This window comes from Calidris pugnax, unplaced genomic scaffold (assembly GCF_001431845.1).
Source record: "Calidris pugnax isolate Ruff unplaced genomic scaffold, ASM143184v1 scaffold156, whole genome shotgun sequence".
Taxonomy (NCBI): Eukaryota; Metazoa; Chordata; class Aves; order Charadriiformes; family Scolopacidae; genus Calidris; species Calidris pugnax.
In genome coordinates this window covers 1995621-2015389 of record NW_015090889.1, presented here as the reverse complement: position 1 = coordinate 2015389, position 19769 = coordinate 1995621, and the positions used below count along the sequence as shown (strand labels likewise).

Below are 19769 nucleotides of genomic sequence, written 5' to 3'. Positions count from 1 at the left end.
TATAAAGGCATAACACAACTTGGAAACATTTTCTTCCTGTTGTCATGAGAAGAATACTCAAGCCCCTCGAAATATAAACTGGACATGGAAACAATTCAAGGGGAACTCCTGGATTCTCATACTCTGACAAACAGAGAACGAGATAACTCTCCAGTGACTGCTACAGCTAACACTTACTTTGAAGAGAAGCCACGCTGACGGCTACTTGAGAAAACTCTGTTTACAATAGGTTCTCGAATACTGAAAAACATCTTTGGTTCTTCCGGGCTGTAGAGCAGGGACTCATTGTAATCATTTGTTACTGTGAACAGAGAAATCAGCCATTAGCTTTTCCCAGAGAATATTAGTTATTCTCAGAAACACACATTCCTCCAGGAAAGAGCAGCTTCCCTACGGAGAGGGAATACTGAGTCTTGCCAGATATCTAACAGCCTTCACCTGCATAAAAATTAATTTTACAGAAGATTCCTTTCAGTTCTACTGCATGATGAATATTAAACAGCTCTCTTCTGGTGATTAAATATTAAGTGTCTCAAACCTTAGGAGAACTAAAATTCTCCTGAAGATCTATACGTATGAAAGTCTAAATAAGTGCTTTCATATCAAGCATTTTTCACCCAATATGCCTAAATAATATTTGTGAGAAAGACTAACATTCCAAGAGCGCTAAATACTGAAAGCAGTGCTGGGTTTTTAGAGTACATACAAAATGAACGGGTCAAAGTTAAGAAATCTTGCATTTTTCACTAACCTTTTTGTACTAGTTCCGTGTTCAATGGCATATTCAAACTTCCATGCTTTTTAGCTGTTGAGACAAGAGAAAGAGCCCCGATTAGAAAGGTGTATTTTTATATAAACTTGGCCAGTAATGCCACACTGTTCACTCACCAATCTTAAGGATCTCTTCAACAGCCTGATGAGCTACCTTGTTAATATTATAGGACCTAGACAGAGAAGCAGAAGTCTTGTTTGCTATGCAATATTAACTTGAGAGAAAAAAAAAATAAAAAAATCTTGCATACAGATGAAGAACTATGTTCAACATCAGGAATGCTATTAAGTGTGAGCTGACATTAGTTTCTTCAAAAAAGTCTTAAATTAACTCTTGGTTTGACATCTACCTTTATCATCTACCCCATTATTAGGGGTAAACCCTAATAATTCCTTAAGTGAAGCCTTCGGGGAAGAAGAGCATGATACACAAGATGTAGTCTCCTTATCAATAACCCTCCCATCTTTAAACTCAAATAATTGTTGATTTAAGTCTGCATTTAAAAAATTGAAGCATGACAGTTCTACAGATCATGTGTGTTCTTATCCTTCTATCCACCTCTTGCTAATTAATTCCTTCTATTAGTTCTCATTTATGGGACTCAACAATTCTTTACAAATACTATGCCTCTTTGTCCAAACCCTATGATTTAGACTTGAATCTCACAAGAATCAGTATATAAATATATATATATAAAAGGAACAGCCAGATCAGACACTTTTGCATTTGCCACATGCAGAAGCACGGCAAGTCAGCATAGAGCCTCCGTCTGAACCAAGTCTAACTCCAATCACTCCAGCACTTCTGTTGTGGCAGTAAAACACCTCAAACTGCATCAGACATCCTCTACACATCTAACACACTACAGAGCTGCTGAGGGCAGCTGTCCAAGGCTCTTTCTCTTACACTTACTGCCTGCAAGCCTGAGCAGGTGCTAGCAAGAAACTGAGATGCAAAGTTTGAAATTGTTCTCTCTCTCAACTAGATAGCCTTTTATGCAAGTTTTGGCAGCTCAAGGAAGGACTTGGACATTTAAATGCTTCTCAATCCAAGAAGGTCTGAAATCCCAGGAAAGCCCCTAAATCAGAGGCTAAGGAAGATCATTCCACTGAGGCTTGGCCTCAGTTTAGAGAAGTCCAGCAGTATACACTGATTAAAGCAATGGAGATGGAGTTTGGTCTGAGATTTCTCAGTACAGAGTGTATAAGCAAATGAAATGCATAAGAACAGCTTTGAACTAAGACTGTACATTCCCAAGGTACTGAACACTAGGAAAGTTCCCCTAACAGACTGCCAATTTCATCCTTGGCAGCCTTCAGGACCAAGTTATGCCAACTGAATACAAAACTCTGAATTACAATGAAGAGAAAAACCCAGTAACCATGGTTACAGCATGAATATTCATTTTTGAATTTCATGAAAAGCTTCACTTTTAGTTCATCTTAGCCTGCCACAGGCTTCAAACTATAAGCACAGACAGACTTCCAAATGAAAGAGTACACATCTGTACGCATCTCTTGCATCTTGAAACTAAATTGATTAGATTTACATGCAGTACTACAGCTTGTTTAAACTGAAGAGAATCTAGCACAGCTCTGCTTAGATATGCCTGTCTTTGTTGAAGGGGAATGTTTTGGCAAAGAGACTGTGCCATTTCATTTAAGTTTGAAAGAGCAAGAGACTTGGACAGAGAATGGACAGTAGATGTGCCAGAGAAACTTAACACTGTTTCCAAGTACATGTTTTCCTGTTCTATTTAGAGCTTAGATTTTACTAAGTTTTCTAAGGTACTTCATCTAAGCATTTTAATTTTAGCCAACAAGTAGTTCAGAGATCCCCCAATACGGTCTGCAAGTCAGAGCAGAGTCTCCTTCCCTCACCTCCAACCATTCATCTTCACATGTGGCATGCAACCTCTTTCACCAAAATTACACCTAAGGTAAACTTTTGTCTCAATGCCTCAGCTCCTCACCCTCTCAATTCTTCTCTCCATACGTACAAGTGTATGAGCTACCTCTGCTCGTCTTATACACCTGAGACAGCTTTGAACCATACTGACAATGAGAATATTGGGACATAACTGACATGCACTGACTTACCCCTAGCCCAAGATAGTCTCAGTATGGACAAAATGTTCAAATAAAATAGGTCCATCCAGCTTATCTGAAGTGATATTTTATATCAAAGCAGCAACATGTACTTACCATGCTTTTGATCCTGTTCCAGTACACACATTAAGCCCTGAACTCTTCTGTTTTTCCCAAGGACCATCATCAACTGATATCTCATAATAGGAGGCCCTATGAAGCGAGAATTTAAAACTGGGTTTGCAGGACTTAAAGTTCTCCCTGAATAAGACAGAACACACAGCCTTATCAGGCACATAAAAATTTAGAACAGCCAGTTTCAAATCTGGATGACAATTTCACAGGCTTTGCACAACACTTCTGATTTGGCAGCCAGTTTTGATTCAGTGTTTTATAGCAATTTTTATAATGGACAAAAGTGATTTGCAGCACGAACTTTTAGGCATTTTTTCTGCAGCCACTTTTCCTATTAAATTATGAACAAAAAACCCCTGTGGTTCATCTGGGAATAGCTTTATAGACAAGCAGGGTTTGCTGGACTTAGAAATGAAATTACAAATACATTACCTTCCTTGCATAACTGTTGAACTACCAAAAAAAAAACCTGTGCTGTGATTTGGTCTCATACAATTACATCAGGGAACGCTAAGAGGTAAGGCACTTCAGCATCAGTAATAGCATGGCTTCAGACTGAGTTTCTGATTGCTTCAGTAATTAAAAATTCACTGGGACTCCTCACAAACAGTTTTAGTTTTACAACAGTTATCAGGCTTGTGTTTTTCTTTAGATAATATTCTTCCTAAAACTCAAAGGCAGTAACTCTTAGGGCACAATCATCATTCTCATGGTATTATTCACATATCAGGGGATTCCTAATGTTAGGCCTAGTGTGACCAGTCTCCCTCTGTAAGCTTCAGAACATCCAGGGGTGTATTTCTGAACCAAAACTGATGTTCATAGAGCCTAATTCAAACATAGCCTTCCGATTAATAGATACCCTCTTAGAAAAACACCCCATTTGTTGTGTTCAGAATGACTCAGTTTCACCTTTCTTAGTAAAATGAGCTTACTGAGCTGATTTAGGTGATGAATGTTTCAGACTGAATGAACTAGGAATACCCCTCTTGAATATTTGGTGACAAACAGTTTAGACTCTTGGTAACTAAGAGGATTTTGTATATTCAGTCTTGAGAAGGTATGAGGATGAAAGAATTAGAAGCAAATTAAGAACACAGGTGCAAAGCTTGATTCAGTTTAAGGTAATTTTTGCAAGCTGGATATGAAGATTTTTTTTTCCCTTCAATTTCCTTGTTCTCTAATCTGACACTCAGAATATGACCTTGAAAGAAGAACCTAGAGTCATTTTGTCTTAATATACAGCAGACATATATTTGAACCTCACAGAAAATTCATCTGTGTGACATCATTACTGAAGTCTTCAAGTGTAAGGTCCTATTAACACAATATTTATTACTAGAGATTTGTTCCTACAGGCACTGTATTCCTCAATGCTTCTCAAATTTACTGGAACCGAAGAGTATTTATGATACTCAAAAGTAGAGGGCTACTATAAAGGGCTGGAAAGCAGCTTTGTGCTTTTGTGTTCCTCTATCTCTGTATGTTAAAGAAACTTTTTAGAATCTTGATAAAATTAGGCTTGATTTACTAGAAAGCAAAATTTTATCTCTTTGAGACTAATTCCTTCTGCCAGTCTGAGGCTGCAGTCGAAGTGGAAGACAAAACACTCAGGGAACATTTATTGCTGTTTCCAGCAGCAATCACAGTGTTCCAAGCACTGTACAAACACAAAATGTTACACTCTGAAGTGCTGTTTGGTTTTGGTATTTTTGGAAAGTACAGAATAAAGGGAAAGGGGTTTATAAAAATACAAATAAAAGTTTGACCTAATCCTGAACACAAATAATGTTTTAAGTCCTTTCCCACAGCCCCAGTCACACTCTCTGTATCTTCCTTTTTATCTTTAACTGCCAGAAATGCATTGATCTTCAGGACAAAAAGGACAGACAGTCAAAGGTATCTTGGAAAATGCAGCACCAGGACTTGATACAAACTTGTTTCTTCAAACAAGGAAGTAAGTGTTTTCCTACAACAATAAAGTTTCTGGCAATAGCAGGCTGATAACCTTCGCCTTTGATGGCAGAGAGGCAGTGAAAGGAGTACTTGCTCGTGCTAAATGCTATTTCTGCTTGGTCATGCTAAAAGCTTATGCAAAAGTTAAGAGGAGATGCAGGAAAGGAGGCAGTTTAAAGACAGGTACTTGAGTCTTCAATTTACTGTAAAGACAGTAACTGAAGGCATTTGGTCACATAAGAACTAATCAGGAAAGGACTAAAACAATGAAGATGAAAAAACAGCCAGGAATAATGAGAGATGAAAGAATGGTCAGACAGGAAGGTGGAAAACCAGAAATTAACATCACTGCACTTGTATCTCTGATTCTGTGATTCTGTAATCAGCAACAACACAATCAGTGTTACACATTCATGGACTAGAACTGAAATTCAACAGCAAAGACATCCCATTACTGATTGCCCATTGCAATGTCAAAAAAAGAAAGTAAGTCAATTCTACTTTGCTGCAACAACAATTAAGCTTACCTCGATGAAAGAGATTCCCCAATGAAGACTTCATTGAGTGCTCTTACTGGTAAGAGATGTGGACCAGAAATGTCAGATCCTGCAGATATTGAATATAACAGTTTTGAATCATGGCTCTAGAACCCAAATTTTCAAAAACAATTCACAACTCATTGGAGGACAACACTCTGCTGCCGGGGTTTGTATTCTACACCTAGTGCTCCGTTTTCTTCAAGGACTCAATTTTTCACTGATTCAGTCACTGTTCTTCACTGATGGCTACAAATATTTGAACCAAGGTCAATAAGGCAATGACACTTATGTTCCAACATTGCTTTCCCTGAAAACTCACGGGCAACCAGACAGACGGAAGTCTTCTCTTTGGTCAGTAACTCTTCCAGCCTAGTTAAATTAACTTCAAGTGACTTAACAGACATTTCTGATAAATTTAAAAGAATTAGACTTTCTATCACAGGGTAGTTAATAGAGCTTAATAAATCATTTGTGTTGACCAAGACTTCTCAGTAAGGAAATGCAGTGCTAGACACAGGTTAAGGACAGAATTATGCAGCTTCAATCCATCATAGAGAAAATAGTCAAAGATGTCTGATGACTGAAGGGAAACTTTCTCATTTGCTTGCTGGTGATCAGCTTTTCCAGTTGTGAACTAACCTACTTCAAATTTAGCACAGGAGCACACACACGCACGCACAGTAAAAAGTTCATTTGGTAACCTGGTAACCCCAAATGCCTACAGTAACACCAAGAGACAGCATTTTTTAAAATCCTAGGTACTTTCCAGCAGATAATATAATTTAGAACACCTATAAATTTACTGTTAATACTGAAAATTGATTCTAAGTGTACAGCCCAGAATAAACATATAGAAATAAAAAATAATTCCTTCTAAAAAACTTTAATCTGTTTCTTCAGCTAATGAGAGCTGTCTGTCCCTGCCTTTCAAATACTTCAACTCTTACAAATCTTTATCTCCTATTCCAAGTTATCATAGCAAATTTAATTCTTGTCAGATTTTAACCTACTTTGATCCTGGAATCTTTCATTTATGTGAGCCCTGCTGTGCTGCTCTTGGCTTAGCTGCTGTTCATGTAAATCTACAGGGGCTGGGTTAATACCAGTTCCTTCAAGATACAGTCGGATTCTTTGCCGCCACTGCCACCTTAGAGAAGAGAAAGAAGTTGGTATCAGTAGCTGAAATACTCATTGCAGAATCAGATAGGATCAGAGATCAGGATTAGGATTTTCACTCTCAAAGCAGACCATCTTAAAAGTTTAATATATTCAGAGTCACATTTCAAGTTTTATAGCTTCCACTATCATTTCTAAATTTAGAAAGTTAATCATACTAAAAAGTAAATACTTTACATGTACCAATTTGCCACCTACTCCTTTTTGTATGTGTAAAATAAGAGGACACTGGCCAAAAGTAGTCTACAAACTTCACCGATAACTCAACTTTTTAGGCATGTGATCCTAACTTACTAATTCATCACTGATGCAATGACTCATAGAGCAACCTCTCAGGAATTTATACAGCAACACATGTTGTATTTTTGCCACCTTTTGTTTGTATTTGTAGATGTCCAGAAAAGTAGCTCTGTCCACCTCTATACATAAGGGCCACGGGCATCCTTGTATTTTAAGAATCTCTCCTAGCTTAGGAACTTTAGGGATTCTGAACTGGAATTCATATGAAGAAAGAGAAGGATATAAAAGGCATTCCTCCTTAAGCAGTTACAACATTCGGATTTTTTATTTTTTCTGAGAATAAGTATCAATTCCTTTTTCCTCTTACAATTTAGAGAGTACATAAAATGAGTCAGTAACAGTAGTTTTGATTAAGAAAGAGAATCACAAGGGAGTGTTATGAGCACATCTTTTCCCAGTTCATGCTGTTGACATCCAGGTGGCAGTAACCAGCTTACATGTTTCCTGACATTACAGAAGGAAACTTACACTTTATGCAACTACATAATTAGTTCTTCCTTGTCGTAATCCTTGTAGAGCCTCATTCAACATATCCTTAGTATAATTACCTATCTGCCCTTAAATTCCAAGTATGGTTTCAGGTAGCCAGGCAGACAGCATGCAACGAATATCATTACACTAATTTCCTTACAATATTCATGCTAGAACATGTCAAAACTCCTACAAAATTAGAAAATGGGACTGTACTCCTATTCTGAGAACCTGTTACATCATTGACCATCAAAAAAAGAAACATGGGTAGTCAGATGTAGTTTGTCCTTTATAAATGAATTATGTTGCTTGTTTCATGGGACTTCAAGGTAAGTGCTTACATGGATAGTTGCAATAAGGCAGTTGACACTTTAAAGACAAGAAGAAAAGACAATGCCCCTTTTCCAGTCTCTGGAACCTCTCTGACCTTATGCAACTCTGAGCCACCAGAAGCTCTTCCAGATGGCGTGATCCAGTTACCTACCTATTTTAAAGTTTCCTTAGGGCCAAATAAATCTAAGAACTTCCAAGTGAAATATCTGCTCAGGTCCTTGCTTAGGAATATCTGTTCCTATTATTCTGGAAAAATAACCAAGGAAATCCTTTCTGTTTCACTCTGGTGAAGCTTTGGCTCCATAACAAGAAACAACACGAATGTCAGCAACAAAAATAAAACACGGCATCCAACAAAACATTAGAAGTGCCTACATTATCAAGGGAGGTTACCTGCATTAGCACTACCAGCTTTAGCTGTGCAACTTAGCATGATGGAAAGTTAAAAGCTACGGTTTTCTAAGTCTCAGAATACGTGAGTTGAACGTACCTTTTCATTTAGCAGTACCTATTGAAAACCCTTCAGTTATTTATAATCAATCCTAATGTCCACATTCACCTCATTTCAGAACTCTTCTATGACACAAACACACTTACACTTCAAGCTACAAACTAAATATGCTAGAAGTATAAACAAAACCCAATTACAATGTATTTGCATGTGAATGACATTTCTGTTTGATGGTTTGCCATCATAAAAGTATTCTGGAAAGTTAATACACCACAGAAAAATGTCTCTTTTTAAACAGTTAATAAAAAACTCCTCTCTAGTCTGTCCTTTAAAATTCAGCTTGCTTCCTTTTTAATTCAAGATAAATTCCTCTATTTTAAGAATATCTATTATCGAAAACATCAAGCTACCCTAGAAAGTGTGGGTTAGATGAGTGGACAGTGAGGTGGATTGAGAACTGGCTGAACAGCAGAGCTCAGAGGGTTGTGATCAGCAGTGCAGATCAGCAGTGTGATCAGCAGTCTCCAGTTGGAGGCTGGAGGCCTGGGTGTTCCCCAGGGCTCAGTACTGGGTCCAGTCTTACTCAGCATATTCATCAATGACCTGGATGAGGGGACACAGTGGACCCTCAGCAAGTTTGCTGATGATACAAAACTGGGAGGGGTGGCTGACACACCAGAAGACTGTGCTGCCATACAGTGAGACCTGGACAGACTAGAAAGTTGGGCAGAGAAGAATCTGATGAAATTCAACAAGGGCAAGTGCGGGGTCCTGCACCTGGGGAGGAATAACCCAATACCCCAGTACAGGTGAGGGGCTGACCTTCTGGGAAGCAGCTCTGCAGAGAGAAGCCTGGGAGTCCTGGTCAACAAGTTGACTATGAGTCAGAAATGTGCCCTTGTGGCCAAGAAGGCCAACGGCCTACTGGGGTGCACTAAAAAGAGTATGGCCAGTAGGTCCAGGGAGGTCATCCTCCCTCTCTACTCTGCCCTGGTGAGGCCAAATCTGGAATTCTGTGTCCCCCTGTTCAAAAAGGATAGGGAACTACTGAAAAGAGTCCAGCAGAGGGCAAAGAAGATGATCAAGGGAATGGAGCATCTCTCTTATGAGGAAAGGCTGAGAGATCTGGGTCTGTTTAGCCTGGAGAAGAGAAGATTAAGAGGGGGCCTCACCAGTGCTTCTAACTAATAAGGGGGTGTCAGGAGGATGGGGCCAAGCTCCTCTCAGTGGTACCCAGTGAATGGACACAGGCTGGAATGCAAGAACTTGCATCTCAACATGAGGAAAACTTCTTTTCTTTGATGGTGGCAGTGTACTGGATCTGACTGCCCAGAGAGGTTGTGGGGTTTCCTTCTCTGGAGATATTCAAAACCCACCTGGATGCATTCATGTGCTGTATTTGCATGTGAATGACATTTCTGTTTGATGGTTTGCCATCATAAAAGTATTCTGGAAAGTTAATACACCACAGAAAAATGTCTCTTTTTAAACAGTTAATAAAAAACTCCTCTCTAGTCTGTCCTTTAAAATTCAGCTTGCTTCCTTTTTAATTCAAGATAAATTCCTCTATTTTAAGAATATCTATTATCGAAAACATCAAGCTACCCTAGAAAGTGTGGGTTAGATGAGTGGACAGTGAGGTGGATTGAGAACTGGCTGAACAGCAGAGCTCAGAGGGTTGTGATCAGCAGTGCAGATCAGCAGTGTGATCAGCAGTCTCCAGTTGGAGGCTGGAGGCCTGGGTGTTCCCCAGGGCTCAGTACTGGGTCCAGTCTTACTCAGCATATTCATCAATGACCTGGATGAGGGGACACAGTGGACCCTCAGCAAGTTTGCTGATGATACAAAACTGGGAGGGGTGGCTGACACACCAGAAGACTGTGCTGCCATACAGTGAGACCTGGACAGACTAGAAAGTTGGGCAGAGAAGAATCTGATGAAATTCAACAAGGGCAAGTGCGGGGTCCTGCACCTGGGGAGGAATAACCCCATACCCCAGTACAGGTTAGGGGCTGACCTGCTGGGAAGCAGCTCTGCAGAGAGAAGCCTGGGAGTCCTGGTCAACAAGTTGACTATGAGTCAGAAATGTGCCCTTGTGGCCAAGAAGGCCAACGGCCTACTGGGGTGCACTAAAAAGAGTATGGCCAGTAGGTCCAGGGAGGTCATCCTCCCTCTCTACTCTGCCCTGGTGAGGCCAAATCTGGAATTCTGTGTCCCCCTGTTCAAAAAGGATAGGGAACTACTGAAAAGAGTCCAGCAGAGGGCAAAGAAGATGATCAAGGGAATGGAGCATCTCTCTTATGAGGAAAGGCTGAGAGATCTGGGTCTGTTTAGCCTGGAGAAGAGAAGATTAAGAGGGGGCCTCACCAGTGCTTCTAACTAATAAGGGGGTGTCAGGAGGATGGGGCCAAGCTCCTCTCAGTGGTACCCAGTGAATGGACACAGGCTGGAATGCAAGAAGTTGCATCTCAACATGAGGAAAACTTCTTTTCTTTGATGGTGGCAGTGTACTGGATCTGACTGCCCAGAGAGGTTGTGGGGTTTCCTTCTCTGGAGATATTCAAAACCCACCTGGATGCATTCATGTGCTACCTGCCCTGGGTGAACCTGCTTTGGCAGGGGGGTGGACTAGATGATCTCCAAAGGTCCCTTCCAATCCCTACAATTCTGTGATCTTCAGCATAAAGAATAAAATGTTTTCCTTAAACTAATCTGTTAACAAAATCTAAGCCACTCTACCTTAATCACCAAACTTCCAGATGCAACACAGTGACCATTTCCTAACTGTACAGGCTTCATTAGCTTCTATTAGTATGGCCCATCACTGTATTACATATGCTTTCAAGTGTCAAAATACATAAACCAATATACCCTTTACAATAATGCAGTTCCTCATTTATGAATTTGCTAGGTTTGAAAAGAAAATAAACTACTGAAGGTCACAAAAAAAGTCTTTCTGCAGGAACTTGCAGTCAATTTTATCCTTTGTATTCCAATTTCACTCTTGACCACAAACCCGTTTTTCAACATGGTAAACACATCTACACAGAATTCATGATTTGAGACAGTAAGATTTTACTAGGCATCATCCACTTCCTAGGAATTGCGCATCATTAAGTATTTTCCAATGATAATATGTTTTGGAAAACCAAGGATCAGTGAATCCTACCTGAACTCACCACGATAAAGCTTCTGTAGCGCTTCAGGAAACGAATGTGTATATCTCACAGGCAAGCATAAGTGACCCTCTGATCTGGCAGCAGAAAAAGACAATGAAAATGACTGCATAACTGTTAAAATTTGGTACCCTCAAAAAACAAACCAAACATCTCTTTCTGTTACACAAAGCAAAGCTACACTTTGACCTTTATGAATGTATACTATTCTTATATAACAGCACATCAGCAACAATACACCTCAACAATACAGCTCTTGAGGTACATCATGGGAGACATAGGATACTTCTCCCACATTCCCCCTAAACACTGGCTGTTCAGCTCGTAATCCTGCAGTTTATGTAGGTACTAATGTAATTCCTGTCACCATAGTTCTAGGCAAGGAATTCACGCTTAAAAAACCTTGCAAATTAAAAAGAAAATTTCCTCCATTTACACACAAGTTAGTGATATGAGACAGGTAAGCAACATGCCAAAGATCAAATAATCTCATGTCAAAGCCAGAAGACTAAATACTGGTCCCCTTTCATGAGTGATATTTGATAACTTGAAGGCACTTGTTATTCGAACCCTGCTATTCAGGCTTGATAATGCAGAATATCTATCCACAGCATTTGAAAAGTTCTGGAAGACGAGTAAGGTATGGAAGGAATGTAAACTTTTGGCCACCACTTTCTTATCTGCTAAGATTAAAAAACTGGTAATATCAAAAGCAGAAATCTAAATCTGGAAATCTCAGCAGACAAGAGGCTTGGGGAGTTCTGAGTTTTACTTGCCACCCATTTGAAGGTTATACCAACCAGACAGTACTAATACAGTGCATCCACCTGCCCAAATCAATCTTATGGCTAGGTGAATGCAACTTGTGTGGAGTTTATAATAGGACAACTAAATGCCATCAATTGGCTGAGGAGACTGTGTCCTCTGAGGTATGACATGGTTTACATGAAGAAACCAGAACAAACTTCTTCATCGGAGGCCCTATCAGATTTCTGGTAGGACTCACCTTCTGCATACAAAAAACAAGTTTCTGTATGTTCACCACACTCAGTTGCTTTTGTTACGTCGATTTTCCTGTTTCTGTTCTACACTGCCATCTCTAGCCTCAAACTTCTGGTTAGCAATACAAGTTAACTAGCTGCAAGGGCTGTTACACTGGTGTGTGAAAATAGTTGTGGCAGTTTAATGCAGTCATGCTTATTCAATATTACTTAATGTACTCTCAGATGAGACAGCGTAACTCATTGTGGAAACTTTTCTAATAAAACAACAGGTTTACTTGATAACTACCACTAATAGGATGGATAACAATCCACTAAACCAGGCATTTACGCTGCCAAATGCTACAGGCATGCCTCATGCATCATGAAAACAGATGCACGTTGTGCCTGGTATTAAATAAAGCATTGCTTTCCCAAATGTGTTTTACCTTTCAGGATCAGTATTTACTCCAATAACTGGTTTAAACTTATCAAAGATTTTACTGGCTGCCAGTAACATTGTACCATCACCTACAGAGAAAGCAAAAGAAGAGTTAGTTTCACTTCAGATTCTAGTACCCCAAACAAAATAATTTCAAGTATACTACAGCATTACTTCTACCTGCTTTTTTATCAACAACTAATCAGGTAAGCTGCAGAAATATAAAATGGGACCTCAAAACTACTGACAACTTTCAAAGCAGAGGAGTGTTTACTGAATTACAGACGGCAAATGTGGCTGGAAAAGGTATGACTTACCTGACAGCTATATGCATTGAGACAACTGAATTTGGCAGAAGCAAGTTTTAAAAGAAATTTACTGAAATTTCTGTATGTTTATGAGTTGGTAAGAGAAATTCTTTAAGAAAATAAATTTAGAAAGTATCGCTAATCAAAGCCACAGGAAACAATACCAAATTTTACTATGCATCACATGAGAACAATTACTTTAGTTCCAACCCATTTGTTCTAGAAGGCACAATTTAAAGGTCCTATTTGGTGCCAAAGAGGCATGCTTGGAAAAGAAGCCTTAGACAAAACTGTTGAAGAAGAGATCTTTAAGCGTCACCGGTTTCCTCACACTGATATTCTTTCTTGTCTGCTAAACAGAAGGACAACTATAACCTGAATCAGTCTTTGCACCAAGGTCTAAGCTCTGAAAACCTTTGATGATGTATCACTTCCCAGCTGCTTGCCTCATAACCATGAAAAATGTCGCCACAGACAAACTGGTGCTTTAATCTCCAGTTTAGAGGAGTTCTTTTAAATCTACAGCAATATATTAGGATGCTTCAGGGACGTACACATACCTCTTTCTACCCATTCTGCATGGTGACCAGTGGTTAAGGGCAAAGTGGACCAGTTGGGAGGAGAGAAAGGCAGAGTAGTAGTTAAGTCTAACTGCTACAGATGATTGAACATGATGTCAGAGCCCAGCACACTGCAGTATTTGCAGCAAATTGCAAAAAAAAAATACCAAATGAACTGCTCCAATACAATGTTAAAAAACCCCATCAGGTTAGTTGCTCTGTTGGTTCATTTAAAAAGCTCTAATCAGTGGCACAAGCTGCTCAGAAGTCACATACTTTTACCTGTACCACCCAACTAGACAAGTCCAGTCACTGGAATTGAGGGTGAAAGCAAGAAAGACAGTTTGCAAAGGGGGAGGATAAGGTGTTATGTTAGACTCCACCTCACATACCAAAACCCAAAGAGTAGGTTTTAAGACTATGTACAATCACAGGACAGCAAGCATTTTAACCTCTTTAGTTGAAAACTATAGCAAATTCCACAGTTTATACACAAGACAAGTAAGTATTTTCAAAGTGGTCATGCACCAGGATTCACTCCCTAGTGCTACAATTTTAGATACTAGAAGAAGGGAAGGTGGTCACAACCATTATATTTTGTCATATTTTCTGACAATTATCTGATTGTTTTGTTTTCAAAACCTCCAGACACTTCACACACTGCAAAATATTTTTGAAAATGTATCTATGAAAATATATTGAAACAAATACTTCCCTTCCGTTAAGTCGTACCTCCTGCTGATATAATAGCATCTGCCCACCGAACTGTCTCTTCGTTATATTCTCGACGTTTAACAAGACGAACTTCTATCCTCTCGTTCCTATAAAGTGCAGAAAAATCCTGAATGTGTCCTATATTGTTCATTGTCACATCTTTCTGAAAAACTGACATGTAATTAAGGACTAATTACAGTGGTATTTGGCTTACAAACCACTTAACGCTTAAACAAATCACAGAATCACAGAATGATATGGGGTTGGAAGGGACCTCTGAGTTCATCTAGTCCAACCCCCTTGCCAAAGTAGGTACACCTAGGACCTGCTTTGAAACCCGCCACACAGGAACGTGTCCAGGCGGGTTTTGAATGTCTCCAAAGACAGAAACTCCACCGCCTCTCTGCGTAGCCTGTTCCAGTGCTCTGCCACCCTCAAAGTGAAGAAATTCCTCTTCTGTTCAAGTTTGTGCCCATTTCCTCTTGCCCTGTCACTGGACACCACTGAAAAAAGACTGGCCCCTTCCTCTTGACACCCACCCTTTAAATATTTATAGGTTTTGATCAGATCCACCCCTTGGTGTCATCAGCAAGTTTGCTGAGGGTGCACTCAGTCCCACGCTCCATGTCACCACCAAAGATGTTAAACAGCACTGGTCCCAGTACTGACCCCTGAGGAACACCACTTGTCACTGGTTTCCACAATCATCACCCCCGCAATACACTAAGAAGGAAAAATCAATTGGTAGAACAATTAGTCTGTTTTAAAAATGATCAGGGTTGGTGGGTAACACCATAAATCCTTGACATCTTTTTCATATGTTTTCAAGACAGTAACGCAGTGCATTAGTTAACTGAACTGCGCTAGTCCACATTACGATTGTTTCAGGAATGACTGTTCATCTGCATGATCCTGTTTTCAATATTCCTATTTTATTACAGCTTGCAACACAAAGCTTCCTTTAGTTCTTTCACACAATCCACAGATATTTGCACTGTGTCTGAAATTCTCAACAGCCACACATTCTTACCGTAAACTGCCTACAACATGCTCCACGTTTTTTGTATGAATGCGATGCCGCTCCAGCAGACCAGCGTAGTTAGATCCCTTCAAGGCAAGCTGTAAGACACAAATTGATTTTGTAGAAGATAATCATTTCAGTAAGTGCTCTGAGTAATACAAAGAGAAGCTATAAAAAGAATATCTTATCTCCGTAGACACACGTGCTTTTATAAGTATTCAATTAATTACATGTCTAGACGCATAGCGTTCAGCTTTGACTTAGTTCATTTAACGACTTACATGGCCACAGCAGCCAAAAAATCACAGACCTTTTAAGAGATCCATACAAATATGGAAACAAATACACTACACTGACTTCCAGGCCACTTCAGACACTTTGCTTTCCCTGAATCTGCTAAGTAATTTTAACTCTGGGTAAAGATACATAAAATAGTTATACCAACTATACTCCTGTCATGCACTAAAAGCACCCAGACAAGCAGTTAGCTAATTACCTTAAAAGTTATTGCTTTTTGTAATAAAGTGTGCTATAGAAAAAGGGGACCACAGAAAAAGCAACAGGAATGATAATTAAGAAAACAAGAATCTTTGAAATGCCTAGAGCATTAACCTTCAAATTGTATTTGAGCTAAAATGGATGACTGCCAAGTGTTGACAAAGGTGACATTTCCCCTGCGTCAAAAAAAGCTTAAGGACAATCTACCTACTACCTCTGATAGTGTTCCCTGGATTACAGACCAGATTTTCCAAATAAATTCACATTGATAACAGGACAAACAGAATTTAGCAGTTGCATTCTAGCATCGTTCTTTTTGGAAGCTGAAGAATTTAAATACTTAATCTTGACACACTCTTTAGACCATGGAAAAAATTTTGCATATAGAGAGACTCTTATGAGCAGGCAGGTGAGACCGCTGTCTGAAGATGAGATTTTTTTGCAACAGGTTTCTATGCAAGCAATTCAGCCACCATCTGTATGCATTCATTCTTCACTACACAGTGTGCTCATCTAGGACTGGTACTGCCAAATACGTGTTTGCACAGAGATTAAGCAAGTAGAGGGTGAAGGTGAAAAGGATGTTAAGCAAAAGGGGTTTATAAATACATTCATAATGAAAGTGATCCCGCTTTGAGCGGCAAGCTAGATTAGATGACCTCCATAGGCTCCTTCTAGCCTGAATTATTCTATAACTACACTGTCATTGCTTCCTTTTCACTGATCAGTTAAAATCAATTTATCAGCACAGAAATAGAACTTCTCCTAGAATTTGTCTAGAGAAATTTGTCTGTGCCAGAAGCATTGAACACAAACTTCCAGCAATTTATTCAAGTCCCTTCACTCAATGTTGCACACCCTTCCAAAAGACAATGATGCCAGACAGCCGCATCTAATCCTATTTCCATAGAGTCTCCCACACCACGGGTCTCCAGAGTGAAGGGGATAGGACTGACAGGGTATGACCATTACAGTTAACTGCAATCTAATATCCAACAAATGCAATCTTCCTTCATAAAGACAGATTCAGTGCTGAGGAAATTACAGAAAAGAATGGAACTGCCTGCTCAGGAACTGCATGACTGTCCTGTTCAGTGTGCTCACAGTCAGCAATTAATTTTCAGGAATGAAATCTTCAGGCAGTCTTACAGCCAGGATCAGGAAACCACCTCCAACAGAGGGGCTCCTAGACTTTGCTTGGGTACCACCAGCAGCACCACGAGCCAACAGAGGAAGCACCTGCCAGCTGTGCTTGGTCACACACACATATAAGCATGGGGTCAGCAGAAAACATCCAGAAAAAGCTTTCAGGTGTTATTTACAAAGATTATTGGTACTGATTTACTGGGATAAAAGGTGTTATGTCACATTAATTGCCTCACATACTTAAACCCTTTGTTTCTACTCTCCAGCTACAATGCTGGCACACTCCTCTACTCCTCCAGAGCCCATGGTGACACACTGGGAACTTGAAAGGTGCTGCCGTGAGGAGGGAAAGAGTACACAAGGCCAGTTAGAGCACTGCCCAATGCTGGGTCTGCTGTCAGCCTCTCATTATACATCTGGAGCAGGAAGGAGAAAAGAAGGCAGCATTCACCTCCCACAGACAACATCAGCCACTGAGCATCACAGGTCCAATTTGCCAGAAGAGAGATCTTCAGTTGCACATTTGAAGCACAAATTGACCTTGCTTTACCACCAGAAAGAATAGGAAATCCACAGCAAATAACCTCAAAAAAACCCCAACTGTGTTAGTAAAATTAGGGTTCCCATTCACGCTTCCTCTAGAAATACCTGCTGTGAATGAAACACAAGCACCTGACAAGCAGACTGCTGCTGCAGCAGCATACGTTTTTGCAGGCTGCTACTTCCACAGGCTATCACACACACAACAGAAACTGCTAACTCCCTTCTGCAATTTTATGTACCTCATTTATTTGGCTAATTTGTCAGGATGCAATCTTTCACCTTGGTCAAAGACAGCCTTTATCTCAGAACATTGACAGTGTAATACATGTCTGTATGATCATCTGCCAACTTCTGAGCCACCAGCAGTGGCGAGCCTACAGCTAACATTTAATTGGCATTACTAGCAAGAAGAGGTACAGGAAGTGTCATTGCTGTGGACCACAATCTGTTCTGTAACTTTTATCTACCTTAGGTGTGTTAAATTATTTCATCAACAACTTCAGAAAGCAGAAGAGGATGCCAGTATCCTGACAACTTTTCGGGGGATACTTCTACTCTTGCTAAGAGCAGCACTGCAGACCAGGTAACGCATAGATGTCTCCTCTTTGACTTTAGCTCAAGAGCAAGTAAATAGGTATCACTGGGCAACAAAATGAATGAAAAGTTAGAGCCTTGAGTTTAAATGGCTAAGCTACATCTACAGAGTTAATGAAACGTCCTAATTTGCAAAAAGGCTCCAGAGATTAAAACAGTCTGCGCACCTCCAGCATCATCCTTCTAGCTCAGAGATAAATAACTCACAAGTTCATTCATCTAAGAACTCACAGAGGGTCAGCCTGCCTGAGCCTAACTACAGTCAAGTATATCAAACAGGAATACTAACCATCAGCTTTTTCACGTAACTACTCCAAAGAACCAGAGAAGTGCCTACACCCTTGTAGTCAGAGGCCACAGAATCACAGAGCGGTTAAGATGGGAAGGGACCTCTGGAAGTCATCTGGTGCAACCACCCTGCTCAAGCAGGGCCGTCTGGAGCCACTTGCCCAGGACCATGACAGGCTGAGGGAGCTGGGGTTGTTCAGCGTGGAGAAGAGGAGGCACCAGGGAGACCTAATAGCGGCCTTCCAGTACCTGAAGGGAGCCTACAGGAAGGCTGGGGAGAACCTGTTTACAAAGGCCTGCAGTGACAGGATGAGGGGCAATGGCTTTAAGCTGGAGGGGAACAGATTTAGACTGGAGATTAGGAGAGGGTTCTTCACTGTGAGGGTGGTGGAGCACTGGAACGGGTTGCCCAGGGAGGTGGTTGAGGCCCCTTCCCTGGAGATATTCAACTTGCGGCTCAACGAGGCCCTGGGCAACCTGGTCTAGTTGGGGGTGTCCCTGCTGACTGCGGGGAGGTCGGACTAGATGACCTTTGGAGGTCCCTTCTGGCCTGGACAACTCTATGACTCTATGACCAGCCAGCTTTAGATGATCTTCACAGATGGATCCTCCACCACCTCCCCAGGCAACCTGTCCCTGCACTCAGTCACCCTTACAGTGAAAAAGTGTCTTGCAATGTTCAGATGGACCTCCCTATGTTTCAGTTTGTGCCCACTGCCCATGGTCCTGCCTCATATTCCAGGACCAAGAATGCCATACTAAAACTACATCAAATGCTGCTTCTTAGAAGAGCTCTGCACTGAGGATAAAGAATAAGACAAACCAAGATCACCTCCTTTTTACTTTAAAAGAGCCTAAGGCAAAGATCAGACGGTCTAGTTACTATGTACATGATCATCTCCCAAAAGAGGAACTTGTGCTGTAAGGAAAACCCCAGCCAGCAGGACACCTTGGGTCCCAAGCTCACTGAGCAGACAAGCCCACAGACCCATGCCAGGCTTGGGTCTTACCAACTGACCCCTCAAAAAGGCACAAAGATTTTAGCTTCTGCATGAAGAGAACTTGCAAATTCCTCTTGCTTTGCAGGAAACTTTGATTAACAATTGTTGCGGTCATCCTACTAAAAGAAAAGGGTTTGACAGGCCACTTTCAATATCCAAGAGCAAGTCTGACAGTCTTACAGAGTAGAAATCTTTATACTAAGTATTGACATTCTTAGCTAAAATGTGAAAAAATTACTACTATGACCAACCCATATTGATTTTATTTGGTATTCCAA

At 40.5% G+C, this 19769-nt stretch overlaps 1 protein-coding gene across 1 annotated transcript in view; it reads right to left on the bottom strand.

Moving 5' to 3' along the window:
• Window positions 1-19769, bottom strand: part of NADK2 (NAD kinase 2, mitochondrial) — a gene marked incomplete at its 5' end in the record, with an annotated part of 40661 nt that overhangs the window by 5349 nt on the left and 15543 nt on the right. Inside the window, 10 exons of the mRNA XM_014947576.1 lie at window positions 178-301; window positions 752-805; window positions 889-944; window positions 2977-3120; window positions 5478-5556; window positions 6500-6636; window positions 11390-11473; window positions 12826-12907; window positions 14419-14507; window positions 15431-15519. Of these exons, the coding sequence (XP_014803062.1) occupies window positions 178-301; window positions 752-805; window positions 889-944; window positions 2977-3120; window positions 5478-5556; window positions 6500-6636; window positions 11390-11473; window positions 12826-12907; window positions 14419-14507; window positions 15431-15519 (938 nt within the window). The remainder of the gene's footprint in view (window positions 1-177; window positions 302-751; window positions 806-888; window positions 945-2976; window positions 3121-5477; window positions 5557-6499; window positions 6637-11389; window positions 11474-12825; window positions 12908-14418; window positions 14508-15430; window positions 15520-19769) is intronic.